Here is a 17,217-nt window from a genome sequence, read left to right on the forward strand (position 1 = left end):
AAATGATTCACTGGAACAGCTTAACAAGAAAACAGACGTGATAAATGCGAAAGTGGATGCTGCAACTATTAAAATTGACTTAAATACAGAAAGTATAAATAATCTGGGACAAAAGGTGAATATCAACACAGAAACAATTCAGAAATTGATACAGAAATCTATTTTGACACGGCAGACTGTGGAGGAAGCTAGGGAGAAAGCCGTTGCTGCTGAATGTAAAGTAACACAATTGGAGAGAGAGAGAGTCCCAGCCTTACAGAGGCAACTTGATGACCATAAGTCGACGCTTGCTATGCTTGAATTTAAAGAAAAACAGATGAATTTGAGGATCAGAGCCCTACCTGAATTGGAGAAGGAAAGTTTGATAGACTTCTTCACACAGAAATTTGCTGATTTTGGGGACTTGGATTTGGGTCAAGAAGAGATTAAAACTGTGAGGGCCTTCAGATTTGGAAGAGGAGGGAAAAAAGAGAAGAACAGAATAAGAGACTGTACCAGAAGAACCTAGAAGTACAACAGCCAAGAGTGGAAATTTTTAAAGACGTCCCGAAATACCTTTTGGATCTTAGGTCTAACTACGGAGATTTGGTTGCCCTGCTGAGAAGGAATAAAATCATCTTTAGGTGGGAGTTTCCCCAAGGTCTATTCTTCAGCTTCAAAGGAAGGAAAATAAAAATAAGATCAGTAGAAGACAAAGTAAAGTTTTTGTATAAATATGAAGAAGATCTGCAGACGGGACTTGGAAAAGAGCTAAGAGCATCGGACAGAAGATCACCAGGTTGATGGACTATATGGAACTGGCGGAAATGACTGGCAGAATCCGAAACCAGGGAGAAGAGTCGGTGGAAGAAGAATGGAAAAAGTTTAAAGACTATTTATAGAAATATTGTAAAATTAATGAATGTTAGAAAAATGTTGGAATGAAGTTATATGGCTTTAGTAGAAATGTTATAAGGAATTAGGTATAAATAGATTATTAGAGTATTAAAGGAAAAATAAGGGTAGAATATGTTAAGAGAATTATAGGATAGAAAATAGAGGAAGATGGAAAGGAATTGCTGAAATAATTAATAGAAGTGGAATACAAAAAGGGAGGTGTGAGGAGGTCGTTGAAACAAGTGAATGTAAGATAAGATATTGAAATTGTATGATGTGTGTTACTGTTTTTGTTTTGTCTTGATTAGTTTATTGTGTTAGTGTTGTGTAATTTTTTTATATTGTATTGTATTGTCTTTTTTTTCTTCTTTCCTTTTTTGTAGTGTTTAAAAGTAATAAATATTATTTTTTTAAAAAAACATAACCCGGAAAAATGCAACCTGAAGCATCTGTAACCCGAGGTATGACTGTAAGTATTTACTAAAAAAGTAGGAATCGGTGAGGAGGAAGAATAGTCTGCCTTTATGTCTTCCACTTCATTCCCTTTTTAGGTAACATATTACAATTGTTGTAGCTTTCCTCCCAACAGTGACGTCCTCCAAAGTACACTGGGAATTGCATTTTACCCCTCACAAAGCTATAATTCCCGACAGCTTTAACAAACTATAGTTTCCAGGATAACAGGGCAGTCTGCTTTCCAGTTTCTCGAGGTTGGGGCAGGATGAAGGTGGGGGGTGGGAGCTGCATTCCTAAAGCTTCAAACTTCAAACAGGCCAGCCCCACTAATTACAGTGGTACCTCGGGTTACATACGCTTCAGGTTACAGAGTCCGATAACCCAGAAATAGTACCTTAGTACCTTAGGTTAAGAACTTTGCTTCAGGATGAGAAGAGAAATCGTGCTTCAACGGTGCAGCGGCAGCAGGAGGCCCCATTAGCTAAAGTGGTGCTTCAGGTTAAGAACAGTTTCAGGTTAAGAATGGACCTCCGGAACGAATTAAGTACTTAACGCGAGGTACCACTGTATTATGATTTTGAGAGGAAAGTCAAGCTGGGACCTTGAATGATGACACATCCGTTTTACACGTGTTTGTTTCAACCCTATCTTACCTCTTGGTCACGCATCCACCAATAGTTACATTCTAATTCCCAGTATTTTGGTATGACATCAGAAAGCAGGTGTTTAAACCGACCAAAGGGACAAACCGCTTCACAGCCTGGCAAAACGAGCTGTTGGGGTGGAGCATCAGTACTGGTCCGATAGTACATCTCGACGGTGTACTCACTGAAAAGAAGAAAGTCAGGTCACCCCCTGATTGGATTCCTATGTGGTCATTCTCATAAGATGCAGCCATATATTGCCCAGGGACATTGGCGCTAACTCCAGGGGGCCGGGGGGCCGGGTACCCACAGAACTTTTGCTGTGGGTGCCTGGCCTCCACCCCTGCCCCCACCGCCCACTATCCCTGCTGTGCACTGCTGTTGTCTGGCAATGCCCACTCCATTTCTTTCCTTCAGTGCATCTATCCTGCAATTCAAGCGTGTCCCCACCTGCCCTCTCAAGCACACCTTTGCATGCACCACAATGGGACTTGTGCAGAGGTGGCAAAACACCGAAGGACCTACATGCAAAATGCAGCTGTTGCTTCAGCAGCAGCCTTATGTCTTAAGACCGTCGATGTTGCAGCTGTAGTCCAACAACATCTGGGGACTCTAGATTGAAGAACGCTGGCACAAAGTGTGGCTCAACCCTTTCAATCCCTTTCTGTCTTTCAAAGGCAGGTACACCTCAGCCATTCACCTATGAAATGCACTTCCAATAGCATTTTGGACAGCTGGGTGTCAAGCTCAAACACAGAGGAATGCATACACTCCAACATTTCTCCAATGAAAATAGGGACGTCCCATTCCATAATGATAATTCATACCCCACACATCTTACTGGGTTGCCCCAGCCACTCTGGGCAGCTTCCAACGTATCATATTCTTTCCTCTATAGGACACACTTTTCCCCCTCCAAAAATTAAGGGGAAATGTGTGTGCGTCTTATGGAGCGAATACAGGCTCCTTGGCTTCAGCGATAGCAATGCAAAGCCTCCAAAGCACAGAAGGAGTGCTCCCTCTGCACTCCGGAGGCTTCGCGTTGCTTTCGCTGAAGCCTGGAGAGCAAGAGGGGTCGGTGCGCACCGACCCCTCTCGCTCTCCTGGATTCAAGGATAGCTGCCTGAAGCCTTCGGAGCGCAGCGCAAATTCCCGCTGCGCCCCACAGGCTTCAGGTTCCTTTTGCTGAAGCCAGGAGAGCAAGACTCTCCCGGCTTCAGCAGAGAGGGAGAGCTGTGCAGCGTCCCTTCAGCCAAGCAGGAGGAGAAATGGAAGGGGCTCCGTTTCTCCTGCCGCTTTGCTGAAAGGGCGCTGAGCAGAGAGGGGGAGATTTTTTTTTTCTTGTTCTCCCCCTCTAAAACAAGGTGCGTCCAATGGCCAGGTGCGTCCTTTAGAGCGAAAAATACGGTATATAAAAACATGATAATATGTTAAACATTAAAAACAACCTTCCCTATACAGGATTGCCTTCAGACAGCTGAGGGCTGGGATAATTCCATACCCTCCAACATTTCTCCAATGAAAATAGGGACTTTCTAAGAAAAAGTGAGAAGTTCTGGGATTAAATCAGAAACTGGGACAGCTTCTCTAAATTGGGGGTGTCCTTGGAAAATAGGAACACTTGGAGAGTCTGGGAACGCAACTTTTTTTTGACTCATTTTAGCAGTGCACGAATTGTGAGAAGAAATACTGTGTTCTGTGCAGGTTTGAGAAGGTGAGTGAATCTTGTTTACCCAATATACCATTGCTGATTATTTTATCTATGCATCAGTACTTACGCATTGTCTTCTTTATATAGCTCAAAAAAATGGCAAGCGGCGAAGGGAGGTAGATGTTCTTTGAAAACACCCAATGCTACCTGGAGAGCTGCTAGTGTGACATCATGCTATAAAAAGAAAATAAAGAATTCCTTACTACTCCCATGACAGAAGTGCATTTGTGTATAGAGTACTTAGACACTGTTAGCTCTAAGCCGGGCCGGCCCACCCATGAGGCAAGGTGAGATGACTGCCCCAGGTGGCAAGTTGCACAGGGGCAGCAGGTAATGATGCCAATCTTTATTTCCCCTTTCTTCCTGAGGCAGATCTTCACTACATTTTGTGTCCACCTCAAGTGCCAAAATGTCTTGGGCCGGCCTTAAGTTCCAAGGATGTGGTATCAGACAAAGTCCTCCACTGTGGTCTATGGCATGCGATGGATTTAATTGCAAAAGGACCCCTTTCGCAAGATTACCCAAGCAAGAATTTAAAGAGAATGAAATGTGCAGCCCCGGGGATGTAGGACCTTGTTTCAGACATTTATTCAGTATTGTTTAAACATGTAGTTACTTCACATTTGTGCTTCATTCTGCATACATCCATCTGAAATAAAGTTTATGCTACTCACTCTTCTGCATATGAATCCAGGACTGTATACACATATTGTACATAAAATGTGTGTACTCCAGTCATGCAATCTATCTGCCCTAAAAAGGATTGCACAGGCAGGTCCTATGTATGAACAATGGAAAGGTAGAGTATGTCCCTGTTGGGTCTCCTTGACCTCTCAGGGGTTTTTATTGCCACCAGCCATGGAATTCTTCTGAGAGACTATCTGAGTTGGGAGTAGGGGAAGTTGTTTTGCAGTTGTTCTGCTCCAACTTGGAGGGTTGTTCCCAGAAGGTGGTGCTTTGGGAAGGTGGCTTGGGTGCTGTGGGGTTCTGCGGGCTTTGATTTACCTTCCATTTTGTTTAACGTTTACAAGAAAGTACTGAGTAGGGCTATTAAGCATTTTGGAGTCAATACGCAACTCTGCTCCCTGAGGGGCGGAGGCACATGTCTATATTCAGCGCCAATAAGAAAGTGAAACTTGACAATGTGAATTATGTAAGAACCTGTCATATTCATATTGAAAAATGAATGATTTGTGGTTTGGAATACAGAATGTGAGCGGTAACAGAATGGAGAAAGCCCTTTAGCAAATACATGCCAGCACTGAAACGGACAACATGTTACAAGACACTTGGGATCTCCCCTTTCTGCCCTAGAACATGACTCCAGAATCTAGCTGAGATTTATTTATTTTTTGCATTATTGTTGTCTTTTAAGTTATACTCATGAGACCTGGGGATGGCCTTGAGGTTGCCTTCAGTATCAGTGAGATGTTGCATTAATCTTGTATATATGTGAGATTTCCACTTCTGTTTTGCAGAAAGAGCACACCACACCTGACCTGGGTTGGAGGGCTCTGCAGGTTTCCTAGCCTCAAGCCTCCCCATATATTCCCAAGTACAATGTACTGTGTGGGGCCCAATCCGAATCAGGAGGGCAGGGCCACAGATCAGGGGCACAGCTGCTTTCCCTTCAAATTTAAAAGCGTTAGCTTTTAACCCAACTTTTAAAATATGTGACGAGCGTAATGTGAATTGAGTAGACAAATAGTGTTGCCAAACAGAAAGGGGAGCTAGAAAGGAGCAGGAAAAATGTGAGCTACAGAAGGTTTGGTCAATTTAAAAACTGTTCATACGTACAGCTGAATACATTAACATTTTTCTTCCTTTAGGAAGTTGTGTCATCTGATCCAAAATCTCTTGCAGAAGGAGACCTTAATGGTGATGAAAAAGAATACAAATGATGGTGAAACCAGTAAGCCATTCCCAGCCTTTCACTCCCCTTTATCACTGTGGTGACTCCTCCCTGCTCCCCAAAAAGCTGGGACTGAGAACATCTAACTTTGTTGTTGTTGTTGTTGTTGTTGTTTTCAAGGTGATATGGAATCCTAGCAATGCCCTCCAAACACAACCACTGTCACCAATAATAACGTGATCAATACATGTTGTAGAGTCTGGCTGTTTCCCTGGCAGAGGCTGGCAACCACAAAGGCATTTGCTCATCACTCTCTGGATGGTGACGCGAGCAGCCTAGGCCCATGCTGGACGGGTGCAGAGGTAGGCATACACACATACATGTGCTTTTGCACACATGAGTCATGTGCCCCTTGAGGTATGTGTGTCCAACCCTCAGTGCAGCCCCTGAGGCAAAAAATAAAAAAATTAGCTGCCCCCACTTAAGATAAAGAAGGATACATGCATGTCATATTGAATTTTCCCTCCTTACCTCCTTGTAGTTGTGATTTTTCTTCTCTTTTGTGTACCCCAAACATGGCATGTAAAGAAAAGGCCAAAAGCTTTCCCAATTTGTCCATGGCTTGATCATCAGCCCAGTCTGGGCGAGGCAGGTTATGGATTTTCTACAGTGAGGAAAAAAGAAGGTTTTTCCCCCTCCTGTGATCCATGCCCTCCCCGCCCCCCCCTCACAGTTACCTCTTCTCTTGATTCATATCTATATTTAGGAAAACCCATTACATGCCACCTTTTGGTTTACATAAAGTGGCTCACAACCACCAACAAAAACCAGAGCCGATAAAAACATGTTATAATGAGAGGAGGCTGGGGCTGGATCTACACACAGTTAAAAAAAAGGGTGTCACATATTTATAACACAGTTATAATGATATAGTTGACTGAGTGTAGCTGAGTCCTTGGTCTGAATAAATTTCTGTGGTTCTAAGGTCAGAGTTAGACTAAATAGGTTTTTGGAGTCGCCTCCCCAACCCTGTGACTCTGGTGTTTAAATAAAATGACTGCTAGAGTGGTCAGCCAAGATGGATGAGCTTAGCCTGATAGATTCTCCTTTTTGGGAGAATGGGCCTTTCCATAACTCAGGAGGTGGCCCAGTACAGGTGATGTGTTGCCTGTGCCACAGAAACTAAGTAGCCGGAGCTCATGATGGGACATTTATTTCTTCCCTTTCCCCTACCCTGGTGACATAGGAGCCAACTCCTAGAGGCCACGGTCCCTTCGGGCCCCCCAATAAAATATTTGAGGGGGGCAGGCCCAAAGTTGATAGGCATTGCCCCCAAATGGCGTGTGTATGCCACATCATGTGATTGATTACGGGGGTAGGGCTTACCTGCCCCCCATATTTTATTCAAGTTGGCACCCCTGGGTCTAAACAGTAGCTTGGACCACTCTGCAGTTTCTGTTGCTATGGTGACACAAGCAGTATTGAAAACAGGGCCGCTAATCACACTGGTGGAGGAAGAGGGGTGTGGGGGGAGCGCACGCCCCTGGGGCGCATGCTAGCCCCGCCCCCACCTGCTCTCCGCCCCCCGGTGCCGGAGCATGAAGCTCCGCCATTGGCTAATCATTGTTCCACATGAAGTGCTCTCATTTGCCCTTGGTTGCCAGATCTTGTTCTAACCTATTACAGTGGTGCCTCGCAAGACGAAATTAATTCGTTCCACGAGTTTTGTTGTCTTGCGATTTTTTTCGTCTTGCGAAGCACAGTGTCGGGAAAGTTTTGGAAAAGCTTCAAAAGTCACCAAAGTCTTTAAAAACCTCAAAAAAGGCTACGACACCGCGTTCTATGAGTTGCTCCTCGAAGTCAAGTCGCAACTGTATTAACGGTGTTAAGAAAAAGGAAACAAACTTGCAAGACCTTTCCGTCTTGCGAAGCAAGCCCATAGAGAAAATCGTCTTGCGAAGCAGCTCAAAAAACAAAAAACCCTTTCGTCTAGCGAGTTTTTGTCTTGCAAGGCATTCGTCTTGCGAGGTACCACTGTATTTTGTTGTTGTTATTGGAGCCGGATGAGTGATAAAGTTCTCTTAGAAATACCTGAACAACTAAAGCATCGTATGCCTTCCAGAGTTTGAGACTTTTATAATCCAGAACCGTTGGCAAGTCGTATCCCATGTTAGCTGCCATTTTACCTAGAAATTCCTGAAAGAGAAAGAGCAGAAGGATCAATAAATCACTAAGTGCGAATGGGTACGCAGGGATCAATAGCGCCTGTTCCTGTTGGTGTGTTATGATTTGGCAAAGTTTAGCCCTGTCCTTTAATACTGTACAGGCTTTTCAAGAATAAAAGGATCAGTTTCTCCACTTCCCAGATGATGGGAAGGGAGCAAATTGGGGGCCCTTTCCCCTCATTCCGACCTGCCACTCAAAGAAAGCGGAAGGGACCCTTCATTCCCTTCTGGTATTCAGAAGGGAAGGGGTTAAGCACACTGACATTGGACCCTGTAAATCTGGAAGTGCTCTTGTCTTCCTTGCCAAAACAACAAGACCATGGGTAGGCAAGCTAAGGCCTGGGGGCTGGATCCGGCCCCATCGCCTTCTAAATCTAGCCCGCAGATGCTCCGGGAATCAGCGTGTTTTTACATGAGTAGAAGGTGTCCTTTTATTTAAAATGCATCTCTGGGTTATTTGTGGGGCATAGGAATTCCTTCATCCTCCCCCCCCAAATATAGTCTGGCTCCCCACAAGGTCTGAGGGACAGTGGACTATCCCCCTGCTGAAAAAGTTTGCTGACCCCTGAACATGACAATCTGTCTAGACATCTTTCCCTTTTGGGAAAATTTATTCTCTGTTTATTTTGCAAGCAAGTGAGAACAAGAGAAATAAAACACTTCCAAGCTACATACGCAAGTACATGGGTTGCATTTTCAGGTAGAGAAAGAGTTTCCCTATTGGTCAGTTGATACACCTCTAGTTTTAAGTAGCCTAGAGGAGCGCTTGCACAACTAATTTTTTAAAAAATGACCTGGAAGAAAACAGCAGCGACAAATTTGTCATGAGCAAACAGGTTTATAGTCTGGCGCTACAACGGTTTGGCTGTCAAATCAGACATTTGCTGCACATTCCTCGGGATGTCTACTCAAAAGTAAGACCCACTGACGTCAGTGGGACTGCCTTGCAGGGACTGCAGCTTTAAAGTTACCACCTCTCCCTTTCTTACCATGTGCTTTTTCAGTTTCCCCCTGACTGTTTCGGATTCAAACGTTTCCTTTAGAAGTCGGTCATACTTCGGACATTTGGCTTTGACAGGAAAATACAACAACTAAAATAAGAACAAATAAATAAAATGTATTAACTAACTACAAAGGCCTCCTGATAGTGTCTCCTGCCTGTGCATAATCCATGTGTCCATCCTAAATTTGGATTATGATTAATAGTCTGAGGTTGTTTGCACACATTCAAAACTTTGGCAGGCGGGAAAATGCTTAAAGCTTGATGCTGTTGAGACTCTTGAGGCTGGAGTCTGATTTCTGTTGCATTACACCTCCAACCCAGCATTACAGGTCTAAGCCTTCTATTTCTCTCTCTTTATATATATATATCTCAATCTCTCTTAATATATACCTGTCTACACCTTGAATAGGTCTGTGTTCTCTCTGTTAATGTGTGTGTGCGTGCGTGCATATCCCGTATTTTTCGCCCTATAGGACACACTTTTTCCCCTCCAAAAATGAAGGGGAAATCTGGGTGCGTCCTATGGGGCGAATGCAGGCTTTCACTGAAGCTTGGAGAGCGAGAGGGGTCGGTGCGCACCGACCCCTCTTGCTCTCCAGGCTTCAGGAACACATCCGCAGCCTAGGCAGCCCTGAGAGCAGAGCACCCGCCGCTTCGGGAACACATCCGCAGGGCTCCCTACGCTGAGGATAGCAGCCTGCCGCCCGGCGCAAAGGCGCCCTGAAGCGGAGCGCCCCGCGCACCGGACAGACATCGGCCAGCCCCACAAGCTAAGGGGACAGCAAGGAGGCGCAGTGCCGCCATCCCGCTGTTCCTGGTTCGGTTTCCCCGACCTGCTTTTGGGGGGGGGGAAATAAAGGGAAAAATCCCTTTATTTCCCCCCCCCAAAAAAAACTAGGTGCGTCCTATGGGACAGAGCGTCCTATGGGATGAAAAATACGGTATATATTCTCTTTTAGGTTACCATGGATTCAGCTGGAATGGTAAAGAAAAAGTGTTTTGTATGTGTTGTATGTGCGATATAATATTGAGCCACCAGGAGGCGACATGGAGTCCTGTTTTTCTCTACTTGTTTTCCCTGTTTAAATTGACCACACTTTAAACTGAAACGCTTCTTTGATGTGTCTGGATTCAGCCCATGTTTTCATTGCACAGGGAGCAGGAAAGGTTAAAAATACCACACGCTTTCTTGCCTTGTCATCTGAACGTGGCACAGTATGAACTGGAATTGGTTGCCAAAGGATCTCTTTGTTCCAGATTTGGTTTCCTTTAGGAGGAAAGAGTCCGGCCAGATTGGCTTGAGCGCTCATAATGGTTCGATCAGTATCTGTACTTCGGACATAAATCTAGAGAGTGGAAAAAAGGAAAAGTGTAGTTATAGGATAGTGTTGTGTTTTTTTGTTTTGTTTTGTTTTTTGATCCTACAACCGAAGGTATAATTCTATGTAAAGTTGATTTGAATCCCAGTAAAATACTCTCTTGGGGAGACTTGGACATTAAGCATATACCCCAAAGAGAAACAGAAGAAAGAACAACATTTGAGAATCCTTGGTGAATATTTCTTCCCTTTTTCTGCCAGGAGCCATGAGGTAGATTTGACTGACAGGCCACCTGTTCCTGCGTGTTCACTCTGTTGTGAGGGCTGGCGAGTTCATGTGGGTATGTGAAAGTGTGAGTCGTGTCACTGGACTTCACAATTCATTTTCTCAGAATACAAACCATAGCAGTTCATAACATGTGCCTTAAAATATGGCGGGCATTGGAACCCAGTCCTTCTCCAGCTTTTGGTTTAGTCCAAGCCAGTGAAGAACCCCCTTCTCTTCCTCAATCACCAAATGCTGGGAAATGTCAATGATTTCTGGGGCTTATTCCCCAGTGTTGTTCTTATTCTTTTTGTTGTGAGTGTTATAATTTTAATTTATTCCCTGCCCTTCACCGTAAGGTCCCAGGGGACGTTACAACAATAATGGGGGTGGGTCAGAGAGGACCAAAGAAGAGGAGGACATGGGAAAAGAAAGAGAGGGGTCTTCACCTTCTTTCCTCTGCTGCCATGCTGATAACAGAGGAGGAAGCATGGAAACAGACATACTGTATTTTTTGCTCTAAAAGACTCACTTTTCGCCTCCTAAAAAGTAAGGGGAAATGTGGGTGCGTCTTATGGAGCGAATGCAGGCTGCGCAGCTATCCCAGAAACCAGAACAGCAAGAGGGATTGCTGCTTTCACTGCGCAGTGATCCCTCTTGCTGTTCTGGCTTCTGAGGTTCAGAATATTTTTTTTCTTGTTTTCCTCCTCCAAAAACTAGGTGCGTCTTGTGGTCTGGTGCGTCTTATAGAGCGAAAAATACGGTATTTGGCAGCAGTCCCTGACACTGCTGCTGGACAAGGAGATTTGGGGCACATAGGGATCGCAACTGTGAGTAAGTTTAGAACCCCAAAGGGAAATCATTTGTCGTTCCCTCCACACACATTCTCCACTTCTGCTTGTATTTGCTTGTCCCGATCTAAAGAGCATGGGGGAAACGCATCTGTTATGTTTCCATAAATGTTACTGCTAAATGAACAGGGGGAAAGTCTCTTGTTAGCTCTGCCACTGCTGCTGGACAAGGAGATTTGGGGCACATGGGGATGGGAATTATGAGTAAAGTTGGGTAAATTTGAGTAAATAGGGGAAATCAATTCTCAGTTTCCCCTTGCCCTGAAGACACACATCCTGCACTTCTACTTGCAACTGCTTGTCCCAATCCAAAGTTCACCTGAAGTTTGACCCTAACGTTATGTTTGTATAAATGTTAACACTAAATGAACAGGGCTAAAGTCTCTTGTTAATTCCAATACTTGCTTCCTTTGGCTTGTAGTCAGTACTTAAGAAGCCCTCATATCTCTTCCTTATGAATTGGCCCAATTCGTATTGCTGCTGCATTCCAAGCTGAGGGGGAAAGAAAAGAAAAGTAGGCATGTAAAACTGATTGATACATTTGACTGCCCATTCCGAGGATAAAGACTTTGTGTATTCTAGGATGACAATGTTGATTGTACATTACAGCATCATGAAAAAGCTAAGCTCTGTTCTTTTTCACAACTTCAGGACAACAGCAAGGTTAACACCTGTATTTAGATATTGTTAACTTAAAAAAATAAATAAAAATAAAACATTTGGAGTATATTTTGATTAATTAGTATCTTAATGAGCATGAAATAAATGTAAACATATGAAACAAAATATGCTTCCATTTCTAAGAGCAGCTATCAAACCTTCGTGAGTTGTCCGAATCCTTGCGGCCAAGCATCTTCTTTGTTGTAAACATTAGTGGGAAAAGATGAAAGGGAGCTTCTGTCGCCATGTCGGTAAACCTAGTAAAATGGTTCGGAGACCGTATTAGCTTTCAGAGAAACTATAATTGTTTGCAATTTATCTGAATTAGACATTCGCTTTCTTGCCATAGCTCAAAAAATCAATATGACTATTTAATGAGGACATGCTGCAGATCACCTGGATAAAAGTGATGGGTTTGGAAACCCCTGTTCTAGAGGGAACAGATTTACAAACTAAAAGGCTGTCAAGAATACAGTTCTGTGCTGCAAATTATAAGTAATAATTTACATGTAACTTTACTGGGGTTCATCCATAAAAAGGAAGCAAAGAAAGAATGAAACGTTTTCTTATACTCAAAATACATATACTTTGCAAAATCAGCTCCCTGTCTCTTGAATTTATATTCAGGTTCCAGCAGAATATTCCATGCGCTGTGTGTTCTTCACAAAGCTAGCCACTTTAAATTCAATTCAGCAAATGCTTGCTCAAGCTCTGGCGTCTTTACTTACTTGTTTGATTTGACATTTTTATTCCCTGTCCTTCAGACAGTGCTTTTTTGTGTGATGGTACTCAGAAGTTCATGATCATCGTCTCTCTCTGTCTGCTTCAGCCATTTTGTGCTGGCACCCACAACACTTTTTATCAAGAAATGAGTACTGCAACCTCATTTTTTACACCCCCTCTCAAAGCGCTGTGGTTTAGTATAGCCTTACTTTATCTGGTTCCTTTCCCCCTTTTTGACTACAACTCCCATCATCCCTGAACTTGGGCCATGCTGGCTGGGTTTGATGGGAATTGCTGTCTAAAGTAGCAAGTTAGGGAAAGTAGCTGGTTTAATATCTGCACATGTCTTCTCCATCCCTCTCTTTCTCCCATGGAACTGCTACATTTGCTTCCTTTTTCAACCTAGGCTTAAACTGAGAGTTACAGATTATGGTTTTGCTGAATGACCAAGAGTCATAAACCATGGATTTGAAGTAAACTGTTAAGGGCAAAGCACGGTTAAAACCAGCCACCGTTTGGAAAAAAAGATGAACTGCAGTTAGTCGAACATGGAAGTAAATGCTTCCAGCTGTGATGGAGGAGGAAAGGGAATGGGGGAATTACAAACCCAATATTCATTCATGCAGTACTTAACCATAGTTTTGTATCACATCTGAATGCAGGCACCAGAAACACAGATACTGCAAGTCACTTTGCATGTTTTCATGCTCTGGTTGCCTCCAGGATAGACTATTACAATGGAGTGCAAAAGGGTTGCCTCTAAAGACTGTGTGGAGATTGCTTCTCCAATATAATGCATTTTGTATGTGAGCTGGATAATTACATTGCAAAATTCAGAAAAATGTGAATTTACAAGGATAGCTGTTTTTCAGCTGCCATCATAGGAGCCAACTTCAGCCACCCCCCAATAAAATATTTGAGGGGGCTGCCTCCCCAAAGTTGCTGGGCATTGCCATTCAAATAGTGTGTGTGCACGGTGTCATGTGATCGATAATGTGGGGTGGGGCTTTTCTGGCCCCCCCCAATATTTTATTCAAGTTGGCATCCCTGGTTCAGAAACTGAAATGAAAAATGAATTGAATTTTGCCCCAGTGACAACATAGAAATAAACTGGCTTTATATGCCTATTTGATCAGATCCACGATGTGTTCTGTCAAGGTGGAACACAATGCTGTAAAGGTAAAGGGACCCCTGACTATTAGGTCCAGTCGTGGCCGACTCTGGGGTTGCGGCGCTCATCTCGCTTTACTGGCTGAGGGAGCCAGCGTACAGCTTCTGGGTCATGTGGCCAGCATGACTAAGTCGCTTCTGGCGAACCAGAGCAGCACACAGAAACACCGTTTACCTTCCCGCCGGAGCGGTACCTATTTATCTACTTGCACATGACGTGCTTTCGAACTGCTAGGTTGGCAGGAGCAGGGACCGAGCAACGGGAGCTCACCCCGTCACGGGGATTCAAACCACTGACCTTCTGATTGGCAAGTCCTAGGCTCTGTGGTTTAACCCACAGCGCCACCCACGTCCCTACACAATGCTATGGCTGGGTGCTAATTGCCTCTCAAAAAACTCCATTCTGTTTGTGAGCAAAGGAATTGGGGGACAATTTAACCAAGTTTCTCCTGGGGAAGGAAAATTCCTCCCAACGGTGTCTTGGGAAGGAGGGCTCAGCAGCAGCAGCACCACTGCTCTCATTTTCTCCTCTCTTTCTTGGAGCAAATGCGTTGGAAGCCTGGCCACCATTTTGCATGCTCTGCAATGCCCTGTACTGAACATCATTCCCAGGCATTGTGTAGGAAGAAAGAATTGTGCAAAATGGCCTTCCTCCCTGCCTGCCCCCCCCAAAGGGAGGGGATGAGAAAATAAAAATATCTGAAATCATCTTTGAAATAAGACTATTGCACCTCAGCTGTACATTATAAAAATGCACATTATTATTCATGGAATCCGGCTATAGAAAGAGGAATTGCACAAATCTGCAATGTCAAGGTCATTGTTAGCAATGAAAAGAAGACCTCATGCTTACCACTACAACAAATTTCAGTTCCCTTCCTGTGATACTCGGGAGAAGGAGACCCAAGAACAGGATGAAGAAGGCGAAGCCACAGCTATTGAAATTGTGTAGCAGATGCATCACTGACCTCGTTGCTCCTGGCAGTAATTATGAATTGCCTAGTTAGTGAAGGTGGGAAGGGGGAAAGTTGTGTTTTATAAAGAGCAAACCAAGGGGTGGAGACTCTCTCTAAATCGGCTCTGGATCCATTCCAGTCCAGCTTCCACACTGGTCATGGGACCGAGACGGCTCTGGTCGCCCTAACAGATGATCTCCGCAGGCAGCTGGATCGAGGCAGGTCGGGGCTGCTGATTCTTCTAGACCTGTCAGCAGCCTTCGACATGGTCGATCACGAACTCCTGGACCACCACTTTGCCGACGTGGGGATCCAGGGCACAGTCCTTCAATGGCTGCGCTCGTTCCTCTCTGGTCGGGGACAGAGGGTGGTGCTTGGGGGGGAATTGTCATTGCGCCACTCCTTGGTGTGTGGAGTGCCTCAGGGTGTGATACTCTCCCCAATGCTTTTTAACATCTTTATGCGCCCCCTCGCCCAGCTTGTCCGGAGTTTTGGGCTGGGTTGCCATCAGTATGCCGATGACACCCAACTCTGTCTGTTGATGGATGGCCATCCTGACTCGGTCCCAGACACACTGACCAGATGTCTGGAAGCTGTGGCTGGATGGTTACGTGGGAGCCGGTTGAAGTTAAATCCTTCGAAGACAGAGGTCCTCTGGCTGGGACGGTACAATATGGGATTGAGGGGGCAACTCCCATCTCTTGCGAGGGTACAATTAGTGCCAGCACCGTCCGTTAAGAGTTTGGGTGTAATCTTTGATACCTCCCTCTCTATGGAGGCACAGATTACAGCTATACCAAAGGCGGCATTTTTTCATCTCTGCCAAGCTAAGCAGTTGGCCCCTTATCTCTCTCGCCCTGACCTAGCCACTGTGATCCACGCAACGGTCACCTCCAGACTGGATTATTGTAACTCACTCTATGTGGGGCTGCCCTTGAGACTGACCCAGAAACTCCAGTGGGTGCAGAATGCCACGGCGAGACTCCTTATGGGGTCTTCGCTGTGAGATCACATTCATCCGGTACTATACCAGCTGCACTGGCTCCCGGTGGAGTACAGGATCAGGCTTAAGGTGTTGGTTTTAACCTTTAAAGCCCTATACGGCCTAGGACCCTCGTACCTACGGGACCGCCTCTTCTGGTATGCCCCACAGAGGAACTTACGGTCTGCAAATAAAAACATCCTGAAGGTCCCAGGCCACAGAGAGGTTAGGCTGGCATCAACTAGAGCCAGGGCTTTCTCAGCTGCGGCTCCAATCTGGTGGAACGCTCTGTCACAAGAGACTAGGGCCCTGCGGGACTTGACATCTTTCCGCAGGGCCTGCAAGACAGAGTTGTTCCACCAGGCCTTTGGTCAGGGCACAGCCTGACTCCCTCTTCTGGCAACCTGCACAGAATTTTGCTTAACGGTTGCCATCAATTTGATTTTAATTAATTTTTATAATGAAATGTTTTTAGAATGTTGTATTATTTGATTGTTTGATTATTTCATTGTTATTATTATTATTATTATTTGATCTTGGAGTTTAACTTGATGGCTACTGATTTATGTCTTTTTGTAATATAGTCAAGGACTGAAAAGGAAATGCCAAATTCTGTAGGCCTGGAGGACCACACTTGCCTGGAGGCTGTGCCCCATGGTTTTTCTCCAAAAGGAAGGACACTTAGGTCTCTGCTTATGGGCAGGGAACCAAAGATAATGGGGAGGTTGCAGTCTCAGACTTCCAGGAAGAACATCAGGCAGAGGAGGAGGGGTCAAATTCTGTAGGGCTGGAGGACCACACTCGCCACCCAACAGATGCCCGGAGCCTGTGCCCTATGATTCTTCTCCAAAAGGAAGGACACTCTAGTCTCTGCTAATGGCTAGGCAGGCAGCAATACACCAGTGCTCTGCCATATTGGCTGTTCCTGGTTGCTAGTGCGCGTAATAAGTCATCCAGGACCGAGGTACAGATATGAAAGTGATGGGAGCAACCATAGACCAAGCGTATCGATAAGATATTCTGCATAGATAGCTATGCATAGAATCTCACAGTCTCACTTGAAGTATTCGCATGGGCAAATAATCATGGACATCAAGGTTCCACAGCATGGTCAGTCAAGGAGGACATCAGCACAACACAATACCATTAGCTCCATAGATTAAGTGCTCATTGAACAAGAGAATGTTAAAAAGTTTATTGCCAAGGGGAAACAACCACCAGTGGGCCATAATGGCATTAACCCTTAGCAGAAATTGAACTCAGACATCTAAGTTGTCATGACTGCCTCCTATGGGAACCCCTTCTTCTCCTTCCGTGGTTCAGTTTGCATGCCATACATCCCTGCATAACCTAAACCACTGAATATTCCATTGTTACATCCATCAAAACTTATTTACACTGTTGAATTTATCTTAACGCTACCAGCGTTTCTAAGTATACACAATTTTCACCCAGATATTCAATAAACATTTTCCAATCTTCTTTAAACGTATGTTCTCTTGTTAAGTCTGCTGGCTGCATATAT

The 17,217-nt window shown here is 44.6% G+C and overlaps 1 protein-coding gene across 1 annotated transcript; it reads right to left on the minus strand.

The window, feature by feature from the left end:
• Positions 1-253: 253 nt before the first annotated feature.
• Positions 254-16,801, minus strand: LOC308569459 (prostatic acid phosphatase-like; the record flags this gene model as incomplete). Its single annotated transcript, XM_081163381.1, has 12 exons — positions 254-295; positions 1,986-2,160; positions 3,755-3,861; positions 5,485-5,558; positions 6,071-6,203; positions 7,631-7,735; positions 8,754-8,855; positions 9,961-10,113; positions 11,234-11,268; positions 11,603-11,693; positions 12,020-12,118; positions 16,751-16,801. The coding sequence occupies 12 exons, from the start codon at positions 16,799-16,801 to the stop codon at positions 254-256; spliced, it is 1,167 nt and encodes a 388-aa protein (XP_081019507.1).
• Between the last annotated feature and the right edge of the window lie 416 nt (positions 16,802-17,217).

Source organism: Podarcis bocagei (genome assembly GCF_964188305.1).
Source record: "Podarcis bocagei genome assembly, chromosome: 12".
Classification (NCBI taxonomy): Eukaryota; Metazoa; Chordata; class Lepidosauria; order Squamata; family Lacertidae; genus Podarcis; species Podarcis bocagei.